The sequence below is a fragment of the Cupressus sempervirens genome, chromosome 6, assembly GCF_028749045.1.
Source record: "Cupressus sempervirens isolate cs-2001-9-10 chromosome 6, ASM2874904v1, whole genome shotgun sequence".
Lineage (NCBI taxonomy): Eukaryota > Viridiplantae > Streptophyta > Pinopsida > Cupressales > Cupressaceae > Cupressus > Cupressus sempervirens.
This window is the reverse complement of record NC_143123.1, coordinates 594,221,570-594,243,564: the sequence shown is the minus strand read 5'-3', so window position 1 is coordinate 594,243,564 and position 21,995 is coordinate 594,221,570. Positions and strand designations below refer to the sequence as shown.

Here is a 21,995-nt window from a genome sequence, read left to right as displayed (position 1 = left end):
AAGGAAAGATTGCATTATGCAAAGTATAAGTTGTATGTGATATGCGAACTATATTGATGTGAATTCTGATGTATGATCAGAGGTATGTGAAGAGCAGCAAAAGAAAGATCAAGTATTGAAGATATCAACAGTAAAGAGATTTTTTTATTTATCTCTTTTGTATCAATGAACCATATTGTATAATTGCAAGTTTGGGCAGTGGGCTCATCTTGCATACATTTTGTAGTTGTATATACCAACTCCTAACAGGGCTGAAGCAACTCCTAACAGGGTTGAGGCTTTTAACAAAGTCTAGTCCTCTAACAATGACCAAGACACTATATGTATGTAATCGACACCTAACAGGGTCAACATCCATAACAAGATACTTTTGTTTAGTAGATCATTTTGTGGGTACCATCCCCACCAGGGTTTTCCCTTAGCTAGGGTTTCCCTAGTTAACAAAACATGGTGTTATGAGTTCTCCTATTGCATGGTTATGTTTATTGTTCAACATTGTTAGTTTACTTTCATATGCATGTTATATAGTAATTAACCATATTCAATTTTGGGCAAAAGTTTGTAGAATACAGATTTCAGCCCCCCCCCCCCCCCCCCCCCGTCTCAGTATTCCCTGTTTCTAGCGATTGGTATCAGAGCATAGATACTCTAAAGAGGCTTAACAGCTTGAGTAAGATCCTTATGAATATAGAACAATTGCAAAGGAATCTTGAAGAAACACTTGAGCAAATTGATCTTCTTACTGAAGAAAGAGATAACCTGAAGGAAAAATATGAAGATGCAAAAGACTACATTGGAAAATTGAAGGGTAAGATTGATCATCTATCATGTCCCCAAATTTTAATGTATTTTTTTTAATTAAATTAATTAATTAACTAGTCCCAGAAGAATTTAAATAATATAAGGACCTTTAATTAGTTACTTTAATTAATTAATATGGGGCCCAAGTTAATATTTGGATTTGTGGTTCTGATTAATTTGATATATCTCGGACCTATTTTTATTTTAGTTTCTATTGATAAGTGTTTCCGCCAGCTATCTTTGTACACCTTCAGAAAGGTTTTCCCCAACGAGTATTGAAGCATGGCTTGTAGATAGTCGTAGATATGCAATTTGGATTATTTTCTCTATACTGCGAATTCCTGTTGGGATTCTCTGTCGTTCGCCATTTCAGAAGTGAAATATCTTCCCTACTTGGCTCTCTAGTTTTAGTGGGATTCAACCCTCGCCCTATTCTATCCGTGAACTGCCTAACTTGGATCTGGCAAATCGGAGCATTATTTGTATGTGGAAATTACTATTTGGTAACAAGTGTGTATCTTTTCACACTCTGGCTTCTGCAAATTATTTGTGTTTAATATATTGCATTCTACATTCTAAGTGGCATCACCAAATTACCTTGGATCACCCTACCCTCCGTACACCCACCTGTACCAACGTACGGACACCTTGGCCTCCACACAGCATCCAACCATCATTCTATGATTTGCAGTATATACCTTACGACATCCTCATACTACTGTACGGCCAGCTCCCACGACTGCTCTCACACACCGTATGGCCATCCCTTGTGTCCACTATACACCATTTTCTGCTCACCCATTGTCATACGGCCCACTGTATGATCCATTCCTTCCCACCGTTCGGCCTCAACACACCACCATCTTTCTATACCTCCCTTTCGACCTCCAGTTTTGTCCATACCGTATGACTGTCCTTCCCACCGTACAACCTCATTATCTCCATCCCACACAATTGCCCCTCCACCTCCACTGCACAGCCACCTCTTCCCTTGAAATTGTACGACCCTTCAAATCCACTACCATATGCTCACCCGAAGACCACCTTACGGTCACTTGTTCCTGCATCATACGGCTTCTCACTACCTGCTCCTTGTCGTATGGCCTCCTTGTTCTCCAACATTGCAATACGGCCTCACTCCATTGTGCATCACCACCCAAAGGAACTACCTGAAGCACTGGCCGCCCGAAGCATTGACGAAGAACTACCTAAAGCACTGGCCACCCAAAGCACTAAAGCAGAACTACCTGCAGCACTAGCCACCCAAAGCATTGAAGGAGAACTACCTGAAGCACTGGCCATCGGAAGCACTGGCCACCTAGAGCACTAAGGGAGAACTACCTGAAGCATTGGCCGCCCGAAGCACTGAGGGATACTATTTGGAACACAAACCAGACTACTTGAAGCACACGACAAGACTACCTTAAGCATACTATAGGACTTCATAAGGAAACTCTACAACAGAACATTACAGTGGTATCAGAGCAGAAATCGTTCAGGAAATCTCTGAAACTTTCAAGAGCATCTCCAAAACTTTCGGGAATATTACCGAAACCATTCAAAACATTATAGTGGTATTAGAGCTAGTGATCTTGCCAGCCTACTGGGATGATTGAGAGATTTTGATACTTGGATCACACTGTGGCCCCAAACAACGATGGAGAGTGGTGGTTGAAGGCACTACAAAGGATTGACAAAGAGCTCAGTGAGGGTGTTGATCTTCCATTAGATATATTGGAAGTTTGTTTGTGTCAGGTAAACCAATTACCTTCAAGATTTATATAGAGAATCCTCTCGCCAATTAAGGAGGCCTTAAGTCAACCCAAGCTTTTGAGACACCATAACAAGGATAAATGATTGGCAGTTGCTGCATGTCTTAGTGAGGTCTTGAGAATTTCGGCTCCTAAAGCATTGTATGATGATAACACCATGATAGAGATATTGCAATTCATAGTTGACAGCTTTCAGAGTCTCAATGACTTCAGCAGTGACCCTTTTGGTAGGAGATCTACAATATTGGAGAATTGTGCAAATGTCAAAGTAAGTAACCTTCTCTTAGATCTTGAATTGCAAAATTTGGTCCATGATATGTTTCATCACTTCTTGCTCACCATCAAGGAAGATCATGACACTAAGATTTCAATTGCTATGGAGAGTCTTATGATTTCATGCATTGAAGAGATGGATGAAATATCCCAACCCATCACATCTATGTTATGGGCTATTCGTAATCTAGTATGTATTCCCTTTATAGCAGCATATAGATTGGTCAATAGTGTTTTCAAGCATTGTGAAGAAAAACTTATATCTCATTTGCACAAGTGAGAGAAAATGGATGACAATGATAAGAGTGATGCTTTACATGAGGAGAATGAAGGCATGATTACGAGGCCACTCCAGGAGGATTTGCTAAATCTTTCTACTAAACCAACATGGGGAGAACACAAAAAAGTGAAGAAGTTGCTTGCATGGATCTTGTGAAGACATGGACGGATCAAGTTGTGCCCATCACCGAAGTTGTGCTCGAGGCTATATCTGTCACGGAGGTTGTGTTTGTTGTTGAGGCAGTGTGTCTATCACCGAACCAATGTCCATCATCGTGGTTTTGCCCGTCATTGAGGTTGTGTCCCTCACTGTCATCGTGTCTTTCACTATTGTGCTCGTCACCGAAACCAAGTTTGTATCTATCACCGTCGTGTCCATCACCGTCGGGTCCATCACTGTCATGTCCGTCACCAACGTCGAGTTCATGTTCGTCACCGTCGTGTTTGTCACCGTTGTGTCTATCACCATCATGTCAATCACCGTTGTGTCTATCACCGACACCAAGTTCATATCCGACACTGTCGTGTCCGTCACTGACACCAAGGCCATGTCCGTTGTCGAGTTCATGTCTGTGACCATCGTGTTCGTCACCATTGTGTCTGTCACCATCGTGTCCATCACTGTCATGTATGTCACTGACACAGAGTTCGTGTCCATCACCGTCATGTCAGTCACCAACACCAAGTTTGTGTCCATCACCGTCGTGTCCGTCACCGACATCGAGTTCGTGTCTATCGTCAAGTTCATGTCCGTCACCGTCGTCATGTCTGCCACCGTCATGTTTGTCACCGTTGTGTCTTAACCGCCGTGTTTGTCACCGTTGTATCTGTCACCGCCGTGTTCGTCACCGTTGTTTGTCACCATCGTCTCAATCACCGTCATGTCCGTCACCAACGTTGAGTTCGTGCCTAACACCATCATGTCCATCACTAACACTGAGTCTGTGATTGTCATCAAGTTCATGTCCGTCACTATTGTCGTGTCTGTCACTGTCGTGTTCATCACCGAAGCCAAGTCCGTGTCTATCGTCAAGTTCGTGTTCATCACCGACGTCAAGCTCATGTTCATCACCGACGTCAAGTTCGTGTCCGTCGTCGAGTTCGTATCTGTCACTGATGCCAAGTCTGTGTCCGTCACCGACACCAAGTCCGTATCCATTATCGTAGTTGTGTCCGTAAACAACATCATGACTGTCTCCATCATCATTGTGTGTCTGTCATTGTGGCTGCATCGGTCGCAATAGCTATGTCTGTCGACATTGAGACATTGCTCGTTGTTGAGGCTCTATCCGTCATCGAGGCTTTAACCAAGATTTTGTGTGCCATTGAGGTTTTATCTGCAGCTAAAATTTTATCTATCGCCGAAGTACTCACTGTTGAGGTTTATTCTACCAAGTTTCCCTTTACTAAGCTACTCTTTGTTGAGGCTCCCATCATTACGACACCCTTCACTTAAGCTCCTGTCGCCAAGGTACTCACAGTCGAGGCCCCCTTTGTCAACATTCTCACCACTGAAGCTCTCTTCATCAAGGTTTCATCCGTCAAGAATATAATAATGATCATTGTGGTTGTGTTAGTGGGTAAGTTTGTGCCAACATCAGCATCTATGTGCATGACCATACCCAAAGAGATTTTTGAACATAATGGCATGAAAGATTTCATCAATTTGTGTCATCGGAATCCTAGTGAAGACTATGACAATGTTTATATCAAACTGGCACAACGGATGCTTAATGATAGTAGGGTGCAAGGGAGGTTTGATGACAATTCACTCATTTCGCCTACGTGTTTGGTTTGGGATCTTGGCGACTAAAGATACGATAATATTTATATCAAAGTGGTGCAGCGAAAGTTTGATAGCAATGTGGTGTTGTAGAGGATTGATGTCATTTCGCTTGTCTTGCCTACGGGTTTGATTTGGGATCCTGGAGTTGGTGTTTCGTCAAACGATAGATTGCTTGAGGGCAAGCAATCTTTGGGCAGCGAGGATTTGTCATGTCCCCAAATTTAAATGCAATTAAATTAATTTAATTAATTAATTAATTGGTCCCAGAATTTAAATAATATAAGGACCTTTAATTAGTTATTTTAATTAATTAATATGGGGCCCAAGTTAATATTTGGATTTGTGGTTCCGATTAATTTGATATATCTCGGACCTATTTTTATTTTAGTTTCCGTTGGTAAGTGTTGTCGTCGGTTATCTCTGTACGCCCTCGGAAAGGTTTTCCCCAACTAGTATTTGAGCACGGCTTGTAGGTAGTCGTAAATATGCAATTTGGATTATTTTCTCTATACTGCGAATTCCTATTGGGATTCTCTGTCATTCGCCATTTCGGAAGTGAAAGATCTTCCCTACTTAGCTCTCCAGTTTTAGTGGGATTCAACCCTCACCCTATTCCGTCTGTGTACTACTTGGCTTGAATCTAGCAAATCGGAGCATTATTTGTATGTGGAAATTACTATTTGGTTAACAAGTGTGTATCTTTTCGGACTCTAGCTTCTGCAAATTATTTGTGTTTAATATATTGCATTCTGCATTCTAAGTGGCATCACCAAATTATCTTGCATCACCCCTACCCTCCATACAGGCACCTGTACCAATGTACAGACACCTTGACCTTGTTATGAAGTTTTCACATCATCGCTCCAAAATTTTTGGGAACCCCCTTTTTTTCGCCAGGGAAATTTTTTTGAAGTTGTTCAAAATTTCCGATTTTAGAAAATTTTACGTCTTAGACACCTTCAGGCCAAGGGAGAAGGTTTAGGTTTATTTTTTCCCTGGTTTTAAGCTTGGTTTTCCAGAACGACTAATTTTATCTTTAGGCCGAACAAATTTCAAAAAACAACACTTAGCAAGATAAAATTGTAAATTTTGTACTTAGACGATTTTTTCTAAAAACTTGGATATAATTGTATAAATTTGAGTCATTTTCAAAAAATGAAATTTTTGTTAGATTTGTGTTTTTTGGAAAATCTTGAATTTTTTCGATAAAAAAAATAATTTTGTGATGGTGAAATCAAATAAAAAAATTGATTTTAGACTCTAGAGAAATGTTTTATTTTTGTTAAAAAATTAAAATTGCATAGCAAAATCGATTTAGATTAAATTGCAAAAATTGGCATTAAATGGATTAAATCTACCTTGAAGATTTTAAAATATTTAAAAAAATTAGTAATTTAAAATTTAAAAAATCAATTTTGGCTTGCCAAATCCGATTTTTAATGATATATTAATTACTAAATCGTCATTAAATGAAAACATTTAGCATCTCCAAGGCTTTATTAATTTTGTTTCTACAATTTTGGTCTAACTGGCAATTTAATAATGCAAATCTCATTATGGCAAAATTAATTTTTGGCTTATAATTTAATTGGCACTGGATTGTGCACTAATTAATGTTTTTAGTTTTTTTCTCCTCTCCTAGGTGCAAATCGGCCAGCTAGGTTAAGACAAGTGAATTGGGTATAAGAAGGATCTCCTTCCCATTGTCTCCTCATTCTTCCATCTTCCTCTTCCATGCTTGGGGCAGCTCTTCCTCCTTGGACAATTTTTGGCAAAGGGCAGATTTGCATATGGGAGCAGCTCTTCTTCCATGGCGTTTTTTTTATAAGGCAATTCTTGGTGATTTTTATAGGGCAAATGTGATTTTCCTTTCCCTAGATGATTCTTGATTGATGTTTGATTTCCATAGAGAGCTACGAATTTTGTGGGGCTGCGATTTTTGTGAAGCCGAATTTTGTGGAACTGCGATTTTTGTGGAGCCGAAATATGTGGAAGTATTTTCTTGAGGAGCTGCGATTTTGCATCAGATCTGGACAATATTATTTGGCAAAGGAAATAGTTGATTAAAGTCTGATTTTTTGGCACACGCATGGGCAATTTCAAGTGGGCAGAATTATGATTTCTTCAGCTAGGGCATCAATATTTACAAGGGGCTTGAAATTCCTAGGTCTGATCCAAAATTCAAAAGAAGACCCGGCTATTGGTAAAGGTAAATTCAATTCATTTAGAGTTGAAAGTGGTCCTTAAGCGGATTTCACTCGTTCGTTCTTGTCTAGTTTTATTTCTCTTGGTTCTTCTTGCATTCATCATCCCATCCTAGGTTGGAAATTAGAGATTGATAAGGGTAGAATCCATGATAGGACATTTGAAGAGGCAGAAATAAGCTAGACCACCCTAAGTTGAAGTTGGGAGATATAAGTGTAGTCCATCCTAAGGTAACGAAGGGGCAAAAATAAGTGGTAGTCCCACCCCTAGGTTGAAGATTGGAGATTGATAAGTGTAGTGATAGGACTTGATGAGGCAAAAATAAGTGTAGAATCCATCGATAGAAAGAACGTTGGAGATTGATAAGGGTAGTCCATATCACTTAGAACGAAGGGGCAGAAATAAGTATTTACGATGGTAGATGTTAGTGCAAGCAAGAACCCTAAGGGAACAAATACTAAGAAAGACAAAGAGGATATGATGCCCAAAACAACTTTTTTATCAAAAATGAGGCGAATAACCGATACAAAAGCAAAATTGGCTACACGAAGAAAAGAGAGGAGTTACCAGATCATCAAGGCTCACCGTGGCACATTTCAAATCAAAGTACGACGATCTCATTGTGCTCCTCAGCCGAATCATGGGCCTAGCTCAAGGTATGCAATTCGAAAATTGGATGTATTACTTTATTGATGAAATTGCAAATGGAAAGGGCAAATTTGATTGGGCTAGAATTATAAGTGAAAATCTAGAATTACAACTTAGGGCAGTGCAAAACTAGAAGCAATTCCACATGGAGTCCTAACCCTTCTAGTTGATTGCAAGTTAGCAAAGGTTGAAGTGCGAGCTTTGGTGAAGAATGAAATCGGGTGAAGGGCGAATTTGATTGAAGATTAAGATTCAAGAAGCCTCGCAATTTCAAGAAAGAGCAGATTAGTAGAAGAGATCTGAAAATATTTGAGGCTAAGCAAGGCTTTGCTATTCGTGCAAGCTAGCTTGGTTGAATTTGAATGGGAAGGTTGGAAGACCAAGAAAGCAAGGATAATGGGGGAGATTAAGTTCGATTTCAAGGTAGTGGCCAAAAGCAAGGCTCTCAAGTTGCAAAGAAGTTCGCATCCAGGAAAGCCACCGAGGCCAACACAAGATTACCCCAAGTGCATGAAGACCTCATCCTTTCAGGGTCAGGACATCAAGCACAAGCAAGTTCGAGTGGTGATGAGAAAGTTTCTAAGGACAAGCTCAAGCGTCCAAGGCTTCACCTTATCTCAAGAATTGAATAGATTTATAAGATAAGGTTGATGAGGTGGCACTTTCATGTGCATGCAATCAAATCATGCCAAGTGTCCTATGTTCTCATTGGTTGACAAATTATTGTAATTTTCTCATTGGCCCACAAAGTTGGTGCCCTCATGTAATTGGTTGAATAATGGTAACCCTAATTAGGGTTTGTAAGATATAATCTTGGCCCTTGATTTTGCCTCTTAACCTTGGCCATTCATTGTAATTTGGAGCCTCTACATAAGGCCATTTTGCTCTCATTTGTGGAGTTATGTTGGAGAATTGTTGCCAAAATACTATCAAAATTGTTCTCTATTCATTGTTGTGGCTTGCATGGTGAATATACATGATCATTTTGGTGTATTGCATGGTTATTCTCGTCTCTCAAATTAAAAGTAGGATTTCATCGCATGTTGCTAGAGTAGAAGTAGATGGCTAATTGTATGGTGACGTTAGTGAATGTTTGATAGGGACCTATAAACTAGGCCACTAGCATCCTAGTGGCTTGTTAGGAAGCCTTGTGTGGTAATCTAGTCCAATCGCTCCTAAGTTCTACTTGCATATATCTTTCGCTTGTACTTCAAGTTGGGTTGGAAGATAGGTGTCAGTGTGAAAATCCTAAGAGTATCCCTTAGAATCATCGCATCAATGGAGGTAGCGCCGCTGGCAAGCTTTCATTTGGTTAGATCCCCATCCATGTCCTAATTTCTCCATCCATAGGAGTAGTGGTAGAGCAATAAGCATTTAGTGGTAGGAGTAGTTGAAAGTGAAAGTAATCAAGGAGAAAAGAACAAGTCATGCAAGCGAAGTACCACCAAGTTATCTTCGAATGAATAACATAAGTCCGCCTATGTGATTACTAGCAAATCACATCGATAACTGAGTTAGTATCCACAGGTGTAAGGAACATTGGAGTTCTTGCTTATGTCCGCATAAGTTTTAACTTTTCAAGAGAGGAATTGTGTATTTGATACCCCGTATCAGATATCCAATTGCTAATATGTTATGTAGTGGTACAAAAACTGACATCAACAGGCCTCCACACAGCATCCAACCATCATTCTACGGTTTGCAGTACATACCATACGACATCCTCATGCCACCATACGGCCAGCTCCCACTGCTAGTCTCACACACCGTAGAACCATCCCTTGTCTCCACCGTACGCCATTTTCTACTCACCCATTGCCACCGTACGACCCACCATTCACCATTTTCCGCTCACCCATTGTCACTGTATGATCCATTCCTCCCCACCATATGGCCTCAGCACACCACCATCTTTCTGTACCTCCCTTTAAGTCTCTAATTTTGTCCATATCGTATGACTGTCATTCCCACTGTACAGCCTCATTATCTCCATCCGGCACAATTGCCCCTCCACCTCCACCGTACGGCCACCTCTTCCTTGTCACCATACGGCCCTTCAAATCCACTACTGTACGGTCACCTACGGTCATACGGTCACTTGTTCCTACACCATACGGCTTCTCAGTGCCTGCTCCTTGTCGTACGACCTCCTTGTGCTCCACATTGGAATACGGCATCACTCCATTATGCATCGCCACCCAAAGGAACTACCTGAAGCACTGGCCACTTGAAGCACTAAGGGAGAACTACCTAAAGCACTAGCCACCCAAAGCACTCAGGGATACTATTTGGAGCACACAACCAGACTACCTAAAGCACACAACAGGATTACCTAAAGCATACTATAAGACTTCATAAGGAAACTCTAGAATGGAACATTACAATGGTATCAGAGCAAAACTTGTTCGAAAAATCTTCGAAACTTTCGTGAACATTACCGAAAGCTTTCGGGAAAATCTCTGAAACTTTCGGGAATATTACCGAAACCGTTCGGAGCATTACATCATCTCAAATCCAGAAAGGAACCTAGAGAGCAGACAAAAGATAGTGATGAGATATCAACTTTAAAGAAGGAAAATGAGATTCTAAAACATGAGTTGAAGATTGTTGAACTAGAGCTAAGTCCGAAGAAAGATGATAGCAAGGTTCAATCAGATCTGAAATCGAAAAATGCAGATATAAGGTCCTATCTTACAAAAGTGACATTTGAACTTGAATCCATCAAGATAGAGCATGCAGAACTTGAGAAGTACAATACTATCGTGAAAGGAGAGTTAACCCTGTCTAAGCAACAATTAAAAAAGTTATATTCCAATAGTGAGAAAATTGATGAGCAACTATATTATCAAAGACCTTCCTATGATAAGACTGGTCTTCAATATTTCATTGGAGAAAAATCAACAAAGAAATCTAAAGCAAGAAAGGACCCAGATCTAGTTGTTGAAACCCTTGAACCTAAGAATTATCAAAATGAGATTGAACCAAGTCAATCCAAAGATGTACCAGAAGAAGTTGAGTAAGTAAGTCAACCTGAAAAACTTGATGAACCTAGGTAAACTGAGCAAGTTGAATCACCTAAAGAGGTAAGGTATGAATTCAAAGGTAGATGCTTTCTTTGTAATGAAGTTGGTCATATGAAGAGAGACTGTACAGGTAAGTCATTCAAACCTATTACAAATTTTTATTGTTATAATTGTCATTGTTTTGGTCATAGAGCAGTTGATTGTAAGAAACCTAGATTTGCAGTAATAATAGTAATAGTAGAATGTTTTGAGATACTAACCCTGTAGGTAATAAGAGGAGAAGATCCTCTAGCAGATCTAATGAAGGAGAAAGATCTAATGAAACAAGGAGTAACATTGTGTGTTATAAGAGTAACAATTTTGGACACATTGCCAGAAATTTTAGAGCACCAGCTAATCAAAATGGACCTAATCAGAGAAGAAGTACACCAATATGTCAGCTATGTAACAATTTTGGTCATATAGCAAGATTTTGCAGATTGGACATGAGGAACATCAACAGGAAGCCAAATTTTAGAAGAAACAATAATAGGAACAACAGAAGGAATGCTAGCAGCAACAACAGTCAGAAAGACAAGTTGAAAGAACATGTGGACAAATTCAAAGAGGTATTTGTCAAAGCAGAAGATCCACCGAGTTCACATGTGGTATTAGAACAGTATTTTGATGCACCTGATGAAAGATTAAGGTCAGCTATTGTATGCAATTCATCCTATTTGAATTAAGCACCATTTATTGAAGATCGAGTATCAGAAAGAGAAAACTGAGGTTAGAGATCGAGTTAAGAGGTGCGCAATTGATATGAGATAGACGATGATGAGTAGATGCTCTGGTTAAGAGCGCATGTCATTTGGAGATCGCATGAAGTTATACATCGCATGAAGTTATACAAATGAAAACAAGTTTATTGGTTATTAGAAACAGCTTTTTACGGATTGAGAAGTTGCACAATTAATGCAAAGTTTGTTTTGATGAGATATAAGTTGTGCAAGCAAGATTGTGTGTATCATTCAACCATCTAAAGAGTTAAGGAGCAATCAAGGGCGATTTGACAGCAAAACTGAAGGAGAACTGAAGAATTTCAAGCGCGAAGTTTAGAAAGCCCTAAATCACTTGTCGAAGCAAGGTATTTCACTCTTAAGCAAGGATTTAATCTGCGAATTGTATTAAGAATTCAAGTATAGAGATGGATAAGTCTTTGTTACATAACATTTAGGATGAAGCAAGACCTAAGGTGAAGGTAAACGTTGTTAAATATGTGATTGATGACCCTAGCAATGCATTGTTGAAAATGCCCGAGAATGTCATCACCTAGAAGATGTGGGTAGTTACCTAAGAAGAAAATTTGAAAATGTAGAAGAACACATCTTCGAGGAATTTAATAAGATATACACAATCAAGACATGAGTTCTCAACAAGGCTTTGAATATTTGAAGGATAATGACCTAGTAAAGTTTTTGTTTTACTATGAGTTTGACAATGAAGAGTGGACTAAGGTGATATTGAGTAGAATTCATGATGGCAAGTTTTGGTTAGGAGATAATGTGGTTGAAATCACAGCTTCATGATGGCAAGTTTTGGTTAGCAGATAATGTGGTTGAAATCTCAGCTAACCTTAATTCATGAGGTTACTGGATTATGTAATGAAGGCAGTATACCAGTGAATGAGAAGAATGTCAAGAAGTTAGTACTTGACAACACTAAGTCTGTTTACAATGGTAGAGGCCTAGTGATCAGTAAGATCAAGCTGGATGATGTCAGATTCTTGAGCGGAATCATAGCAGCAAGGATGTGCTACAGCTCCAAAGAAGATGATATGGCAGCTGGCTTTATTCAAGTAGCTTATAAGATATGTGTTGATAGAGAGAAAGTCAACTTGTGTGAAATTCTAAGAGCCCACTTGACAAAGAACCTTGAAAATTTAAAAGGTTAAGAATAGTTAGTTCAGATTCCAATCCGTGATCAATCATATGTTTTTTCATCTGATCAAGAGATTTCAGTTAATGCAAGCATCAACCATAATGAGCAATAGTAGGAGCACAATGGAAAAGATTTCTTAAGTATATAACAGACACCTTATTGAGAAGGTAAATGATAGTGCAAATTTGATTGTGAAGACATACCAAACTGATATAAGGGAGAGATTCAGAATTCCACATACATTGAGGCAGTAGAGCCTAGGATGTTGTATGTTGAACCCTTGGGATATGAGATCACTGAAGAGGAAATAGAAGGATATAGCTTGAATCAGATAAAGATGAGGAGTTCGATAGATTCGTAAACTATGAAGAGCTGATCCAATCAGCTAGCCAAGCTCAATTGGAGAAGTCAGCAAAGAAGAAAGTAGAATTTGTTATGAAGAAGACTATGGAACAAGCTGAGATGACAGCTGAAGAAGTAAGTGCAGTGAGGCAAACAATCACTGGGATGAAACAAATTGGTCAACAAGAGATGATGTACATTCCACCCTTGGCATCTACTGGACCATCAGAAGGAGTAACAGTGGCAGCACCTGCTACTACAACACCTATTGTAGGATCACAGCAGCAGGCACTCATCACACCTGTTATTCCTCTAACAAAGGAATCAAAAGAAATAGAAGTAGAAGTTGTAGAGGTAAAAGGGAAATCAGTTAGACTGGCAGAGGTGAAACAAGAGTCATCAGATTCTCCCGGGAAGAAAAGAATGAAGGCAATAGCAACAGGACCAGGAAAGAGACAAAAGGTCAAGTAGAACCTCAAAAGACAGAAGAAAAGCAACTAGAAAGTGAACCCTCAATGAGAAAGGCATGGAAACCTAAAATTGAGCAAGTAAACAGTGCAATCGTCAACGAAGGGAACTTTGTTCAATTAAATAAATTTTATCATTTATATACATAGATTGACAGATTAGAGCTAGAAAATGTTGTTATTAGACATTATTCTGTCTAATAAGAAATTTGAGGATGTTAAGGATGAAATCCCAAAAGACCTCTATGAGAGGCTAACAAACAGAGGGAAGAGAATGGTTGAGGAGGACAAGAACATCAGGCAAAACTAGATAAGGAAACTATGCCAAGTTGACAGTGGTGAACATATGGCTAGTTTAATGAAGAGTCTAGAACCATATATAAGAAACAAGAAAAGGGCCATACTGATAATGGGAGGAAATTGTCAGCAAGTTAATGAAGAGACTGAAAATGCTATTGTGCAGATGATACCAGACCTGAACAAAGCAGCAGCAGCAGCTCTAGAGATCTCAATTGGAACTGATACAATGCAGATTGGTGGCACAAAGGTCACAATTGATATGGCTGACAATCCTTTTAAAGATTATGGTACAAGCATTGTTGGCAATATCTCCAACTACTCTAGTTCTGATAAAGAAGCAGATGAAGAAGAGGAGAAAAGAAAGAGTGAGGAAGAAGAGAAAAGAAAGAAAGAAGAGGAGAACAGGAAGAAGGAAGAAGAAAGGAAGAGAAAAATAGATGAGGAAAAGAAGAAGAAAGAAGAAGAGGAAAAGAAAAAGGAGGAAGATGAAGGGAAAAAGGAGGAAGAAGAAAACAAGAAGAAGAAGTGAAAAAGGAGGAAGACGAGGAGAAGAAGAAAGAGGCAGAAGAACAGAAAAGAAGAGAAGATGAAGAGAGGAGGAAGAGGCTAAGAAGACAAGTGCATCAAGCACGTCTCTTACCCTTGCAGCTCTAATAGGCTCAAATGATAATGATCAAATAGAGCTGATATCATCTTTGAACAAGATAATCAACAAGAACAGACAGGTGAAGGGTTTGCAGAAAACTCTTATGGATGTAACTGAAAAGTTACAGAGCACATTCACGGTAAGAATATCAAACTCTGATCCAGAGGATAGAACTAAGGCTGATTCAAGCATTTGATGTTGAATACACTAACCTATCAGATGTGGCAGTAGTTCAAGCCCAAGCAAAGCATGATGCTCAAATGTTTGACACTGTGTGTCAGAACATTAGGAATGATCTAGGAGCTCTTGATGCTTGTATCAAGGAGCTAAGGAGATGCAAGCTAGAAGGAAAGGCATTGTATGCCAAATGTGCTGTCTTTTAATTTCACAAAGGACAGTGATGACGAGTTGCAGAGCAAGTGAGATGAAGTCAAGACTTTAGCAAATCAGCTTCAGCAGTCGAGCACCAAAATTGAAGACATTGAAGGGAAGATAAGCAAGACTTATGATGAGATAAGTCTCATAGAATTGAACAAGGAAAGAATTACAAAGAGGTTCTCAATTTTGAGGGAACACCTATCATTGAAGATCAGCACACTTGAATAGCAAGTGGAGAAGTGTTTGAAAGCAAAGACATCCTTTGATAAGTTTGTATACTCGGACTTGAATGCAGTAGAAATAGCATCCTATGAATTGTGTTCTCTCTGCAGCATATCAAAGGGAGTGAAGGACACGAGAGAAGAATTTGAAAAGTCTGAAGGGAAGTTTTGATGACTGCATTTCAGGCTTATCCACCTAAGTGCAAAGGTAAAGTTCTACAATTTGACATGTATATAGTTTTTGACACCTTTGTCATTGATGTCAAAAAGGGAGAAGTATAGGAAAAATGTATTAAGTATAATGTAAGGGGGAGTAACTGTAATATACTAAGGGGGAGTATTATTATACAGTATTGTAATAGGAGTTATAAGGAAAGATGGTTATAAAAGTATTGATCCACAAATTTTGAATTTTAAAGTTTTGTAAATTTTTGTAAAGGCCAAATTTTTAAGAAAGTTTTTGTACAACATTTTGGGACTTAGCCAAATTTCCCATATGTTGCCATAAATGCCAAAGGGGAAGATTGTTGGCAATATGGTTAAGTAAGATAAGTTGGTATATTGTTGGAGTTGTCATTTATGGCAACATATACCTTATGTGAAGAAGGCATTACGTACAGATGAAGTTTATACAGTTAGACATGGAAAATTGTCTAAGTATCAGATAGTTATTCAATTGATCAAGGACAGTTTTGATGTGTACAAATGACAGAGTAGTTATTGCCACGTGCGCAATTAGGTACAGATACTACACAATGTGAGGATGACGTATGTAACTACACAAGTCTGTATGGACAGTACAGAATAAACATCAATAAAGGCAATGAATAAAGCATAACAGTAAATGGTGTACAGGTTAAGGAATTATTTTGGTTATGAAATAATTACTTAGCTAATTAGGGATGACATCCTAGATGTTAACCCTAAGAGAACAAGAATTAATTCTGCACTTTGTGAAGCATGTGAAAGCTTGAAGGCCGACTGGACAGATTTTGTAAAATGTAAAGGTATAAAGGAAAGATTGTATTATGCGAAGTAAAGTGTAAGTTCTATGTGATATGCAAACTATATTGATGTGAATTGTGATGTATGATTAGAGGTATCAAAGAGCAGCAAAGGAAAAATCATATATTGAAGATGTCAACAGTAAAGAGGTTTTCATATCTATCTCTTTTGTATCAAGGAACTATATGAATAATTGCATGTTTGAGCAGTGGGCTCATCTTGCATATGTTTTGTAATTGTATATACCAACTCCTAAGAGGGTTGAGGCTTTTAACAGGGCCTAGTCCTCTAACAAGGACCAAGACACTATATATGTAATAGACTCCTAATAGGGTCAACATCCATAACAAGATACTTTTGTTTAGTGGATCATTTTGCAGGTACCATCCCCATCGGGCTTTTCCCTTGGCTAAGGTTTCCCTAGTTAATAAAATATGGTGTTATGAGTTCTCTTATTGCATGGTTATGTTAACTGTTCAGCATTATTAGTTTACTTTCATATGCATGTTATAAAGTCATTAACAATATTCAGTTTTGGGCAAAAGTTTGTAGAATATTGATTCACCCCCCTCTCAAGTATTCCCTATTTCTAACACACTATGCTATACCATTAGGTAAAGTCGTATACATCTCCTTCCCCAACAATTCCACCATCAATCAATATCTATCTGGGAGTCTCCATCAAATCTTGCAAGGTTGAGACCACCTTATCTCAAATAATACATACATCTTTCCACGACTCCTCTATGCAATGTATCTTGGAAAGGATGAATAGAGTCCTTCATGAATTTTCACCAAGTCTTAAGCATGCTTATATGCCTCATTCTAAAAACCTCTTATCCAAACTTTTGCACCCTGAACAATCGGTCTAATCCTTTCTATACATTCTACTGACTCAATCAAAATAAATGGAGGAACAAAGGTTGGGCCTTCTACTCTTTCAGGATGGGATGGGTTATTTATATATTTACACAAGACCTTGATCTTGTCATTCCACTTCTAATATTTTCCTTCCAATTTCCTCATCTTAAATTTCATTACTTGTTCAGAGTCGCCAAAATCTTCAATAACTTTCTCTAATGAAGCATGGCCTAAATCAAATTGTCACATTGTATTCATCTGGAGTAACTAGTCCCTTGCCTTATGAATTGCACGTGTTGTAAACTTAAGGGTTGCAATGTTTCATTAATTAATTTACTTATAATAAAGATAGCCAAAATAATAATATAATAGTTCAATTAAGAAAAACTAGAGTTGGAAAGTGCTTTTTTGTTTTTGTTTTTTTTTTAAATTGAATTCTTTTTGCTTTTCCAAGGGAATGTGCAAGCCCTCTAAGGTACAGCCTAGGTTCATCTAGTGTCCACCCTATGGACCCTAGAAGGACCCACAAGATACGCAAGGCAGATCCCAAGCCATCCTTGCACCAAACTAGGACCACATGCATACAAATGGGGTTGGGGGCTCTAAAGAACTTGATAAAATAGCATTTAAAGAGCTATTAGTGCATTTGACTATAGTTGGAAGACTCTGAAGTCAACTTAATGCAATTTGAGAAAAATATACACGTGTGCCATCTTTGCATTTTATGACTTGTCCCAAGTTTTGGCAGCAGTTTTTGGATAATTTTGTACTGACTTGGATTTATTGATCTTGCCAACTCCAATTATGGCAATAAATAGATAAATGCTAAGGGAGAAAACAAATATGATGTTGAACAAATTACTTAAGATATAAACAACCTATTTAAATCTACTATAAATCGATGTTGTATTAAACAGAGTACATGAATGCTCCTTATAAAAATTTACGAAGGCAATGTTTGTATTATTTAACAATATGAACTAAAGACAAAAATAGAAACTACCTAATAAACAAAATACTAACTAAAGGATGACCATTAAAAGAATATTTCAATATCCTAATACCCTTCATTAATAGTTGTCATAAATTGCAGAGAATTTTGTTGCTACTAAGACCCTCCCTAGATTTGCAAAATGCTAATAACCAAAGAGTAGCCAAAATCCGTCTAGAAAAAATAGAGAAGGTTGTCCCCTTCTTCAAAATGTTTTCCAACAAGAGACAAGTTCGCCACTAACCCTCCCAAAATCTGCAAAACTTCTAGCCAAAAATCATCACAAAACATCCAACCAAATGTTGGATAACACTATTGTCCCTCCATGTAGCTAGAGACACACTCGAGAATAATTGTCACAATTTTGACAAGAAATTGGAACCTTCCAAACTTTTGCAGAAGAGCACGATTCCCCAACACATGCTGCAAAACATCACTAAACCCAAGATTACAAATCATTGTTTTTTTAGGAAAATAAGGTAAAAACCCATAAAGGATTTTTTTAAAATAAAATCAAAAAACCAAACATATTTCTAGCACAAAATCCGAGACATGAAGCATAATACAAAATATTATTTTTAAGGAAAAAAAATGATAAGAGCTTTCTAGAAACAAGAGAGCCCTCCCTAACAAAAGCGAACCCTCAATTTTTTATGAAAAAGTTATAAGCCCAAAATAAAACAAAATTCACAAGAAAGAATTACTTAAATCATTTTAAGGGAAAAAAAAATTTTGAAATTCCATCAAAGAAACCTTTATGCAGCAAAACACAAGACTTCATGTGATAAACAACATATGCAAGCAATGCAACTCAAAAGGCACATGCAAGAGATAGGCATCTCACAAAATGCACATGCAATAACTAGGAAATCACACAATCAAAACCCTTGACCAAGCTTACAATGTTCATCAAAAATATTTCTAGACAAACCACAAAATTTTCATTGATTTCACCTCCAATGATTTTTACTCTAAAAAATTGAAAAACAAATTTCTGAAAAAATTCAAATGAAAAGAGGGTCAAACTTGTCTTGAAAAATTTTGCCAAATTCAATGAAATCCCATCACCCCATTTTGATACCATGTTATAGTAAACTGATGTTGTATTAAGAAGAGGAGATGAAAGCTCCTTATATAGATTTGCATAGACAATGTTTCTATTATGGAACAGCCATGAACTAAAGACAAAAATAGAAACTAGCTAATAAACTAAAGACTAAGATTGCCATTGAAGAAAAATACATTTTACTCTAAAAAATCGAAAAACAGATTTTTGAAAAAACTCAAATGAAAGGAGGGTCAAACTTTTCTTGCAAAATTTTGCCAAATTCAATGAAATCCCATCACCTCATTTTGATACCATGTTATAGTAAACTGATGTTGTATTAAGAAGAGGAGATGAAAGCTCTTTATATAGATTTGCATAGTCAATGCATCTTCTTATATAGATTTGCATAGACAATGTTTCTATTATGGAACAACCATGAACTAAAGACAAAAATAGAAACTAGCTAATAAACTAAAGACTAAGATGACCATTGAAGAAATATTACAATACTAATACAGAAAGATGTCTTACTATACAATTAAGCAAAATGGAATACAATATCTGAGCAATACTCATTCCATATCTACATTGATGATTCTTACGTGTACCTTGGATAGACGCCGAAGTAATTGATTGCATGTTCTAAGCATGACCAGCTTCCCTCTTCCAAATAGTTCTTGCTGGCAAGGCAGCACTTCTTAGAATCCAAATGAGACAAACACAAAAAATGTGCCAGATGTAATGCAATATACCAAGTTCTTACCTTTCCCAAAACATCTTGTTTGCTTTCAATGTATGCAAAAACTTCTTTACAATCTTTCATTGTTGACATTTCAGTCAGATCCTCTAGTAGCTGGAAGATCATGCCCCCCTCCACGTGACCTCTTTCACAAAGATAAAGCACGATATCTGTTAAAGAAAGAAATTTGATTAGAGAACAGAGAGTAAAAGAAAAATCCAAAGTAACATGTTTCCACTGATTCTTGAAAAGTTAATCAGTCATCAAAGGCCAGATATTATGCAATATTACTGATAACATCAAAAAACAAAAGGCATTAATTTTTGCGCACCAAGAAGCCTAGGGATAAGTCCGCGATTATTTTCTCCCTCCACAATAGAACCTCCATGTTGCATAGCTGGTTCTCCAGCCTCAACAGCAGCAGCCTGGAGTTTTGACATGTAACGGATGAACCAGTACTTCCCGCTTATAAAAACTTCATGAATTGACAAAAATTTAAATCGATTTACAAAGCTAAGGAATGAAAATTCCAAAGTTTACCCAGGACACACAATATTTGTGGTTGTCCCTAGTATTGTACTGAAGCTGGATCCTGTCTACATTTAAAAATCGTCATCTACCATTTTTGTGCTGTATTTGAAGTGTTTAGTCTGAAAGCAATAATTTACCAAGAAGACAAATTGCATACTGATTCTACATGTGGATGTTACATCAGAACATGTAGGCTGCAATTCTAATATAATATGCACCTGCATACAATAAATTTAACACTAACCTAGGTTCAGCACTCATTCATTCCTTCAACTTTATTGATCACTTTCCCGAACAGCAGATGGTTCCTGATACTAATTCAGTCCAAAAACTCATACACAGACAAGAAAAAAAACTCAGTAATATTAATACTTTACAATCATAAGCATGCTTCATTAAGTGTTTCATAGGAAAAGCTAGACCGAAAAGGAAAAAATCACAGGCTGGAAGATTAAACTTGAACCTTTAGAAATTTAAAATCAGGAAGAGTACACACATTGTGTTTAATACTTCCTTGAGTAGGGTTTTGGGGACTATATGATGTATGTGCATGAACTGCATGCTCAATGGAAAACAAAAGAGCAGTTGCATTGCTTTATAAAAAGTCAATATGCATATCTATACACCAATCCTAATCAATGACAAATGCACCTTAGTAGAGACAGATCCTGAAGCACTATATCTTAAAAGAAAAAGATTTTATCTTAGGCATATGTAACTTCAACAAATAATGGCTATTTGTACTCAATGTTAATTGACATCAGAGATTCAACTGTACTTCATTCAATGGCTGTGCTTTACATTTAAGTTCCAGTAAAAGTTTCCAAAAATATTCCCTTAGTAGTCATCTCCTTAGAGCTTGGAGAGAAAGAACGTTTTCCTCTATTCAGAATTCTGACTTGACATATTTATTACCCTTCAAATAGGACAGTCACCTTACGGAGACAAAAAAAGAGTTCTCTTGTCAAAAAGTACTCCTTTCTTCTACAGAAACCAAACCTATCTTACATATGAAACATATCTGATGGCCTGCAAATCTTCAGTGAGGCATAAAAAGCCTCCCAAAAATGAATTGCCTGATTTTCTCCTACTTTAACTTGTATTTAAATAAAAAATGTGATATAATTTGCTACATATGTTCAGTGATTAAACTTATCCCATTTGCACTAATTCAACCAAACAATAGAAGCAATAGATATTCAAGCAACACTTAAGAAAAAACAAAAAACAAAAAAGTCCGATTCACTTATAAAATGATTAAAAAATAACAAAACTGGTTAAGGGCATCTATCCTGGCTCTTATATGATATTTTCTTGGTTGTACACTTAATCCTAATGACCTACTTTATAAATTCATTGACACTAATACAATTTCTTAGTACAAAGACTGCTCAGGAAACAGGGATGTGTTTTGGGGACAGATTTTTTTTTTCCTGTTTTTTTGAGACTGTTTTATAGAAAGGCTATATAAACAATAGGGAGAAATTTTAAGACAATACAGGCAAAATTTCAAATGTTCATATAAAACTGATAATGCATAAAAGCTATATAAAAATAAGGAAATTTTTTTAAAACATGTACAGGAGGTTTCAAATATAAAATCCTTAGTACACAACATTAGCAACAGGGAAATGCGGGGAAATTTCAAATATTCATCACGTACATTGTACAATCCTTAATACACAACATTAGCATTGAATTGAGAATAGACATAACAGTTTAACACATTTAAAAAATGTCCAAGCTTAAAGTTCAATTG

General features: G+C 37.4%; 1 protein-coding gene across 6 annotated transcripts in view; it reads right to left on the bottom strand.

Moving 5' to 3' along the window:
* The window catches only part of THO1 (nuclear matrix protein-like protein), a 175,257-nt gene that overhangs the window by 124,597 nt on the left and 28,665 nt on the right, over window positions 1-21,995 (bottom strand). For 4 of the 6 annotated variants that reach the window (XM_089789045.1, XM_089789046.1, XM_089789047.1 and 1 more), the window contains exons 4-6: window positions 20,037-20,130; window positions 19,730-19,875; window positions 19,575-19,646 (exon numbers count right to left, since the gene is read on the bottom strand). In XM_089789045.1, the coding sequence (XP_089645171.1) occupies window positions 19,575-19,646; window positions 19,730-19,875; window positions 20,037-20,130 (312 nt within the window). Of the gene's footprint in view, window positions 1-19,574; window positions 19,647-19,729; window positions 19,876-20,036; window positions 20,131-20,480; window positions 20,546-21,995 lie in introns of those variants that run through there. The other 2 variants (XM_089789050.1, XM_089789049.1) reach the window with 2 other exon arrangements.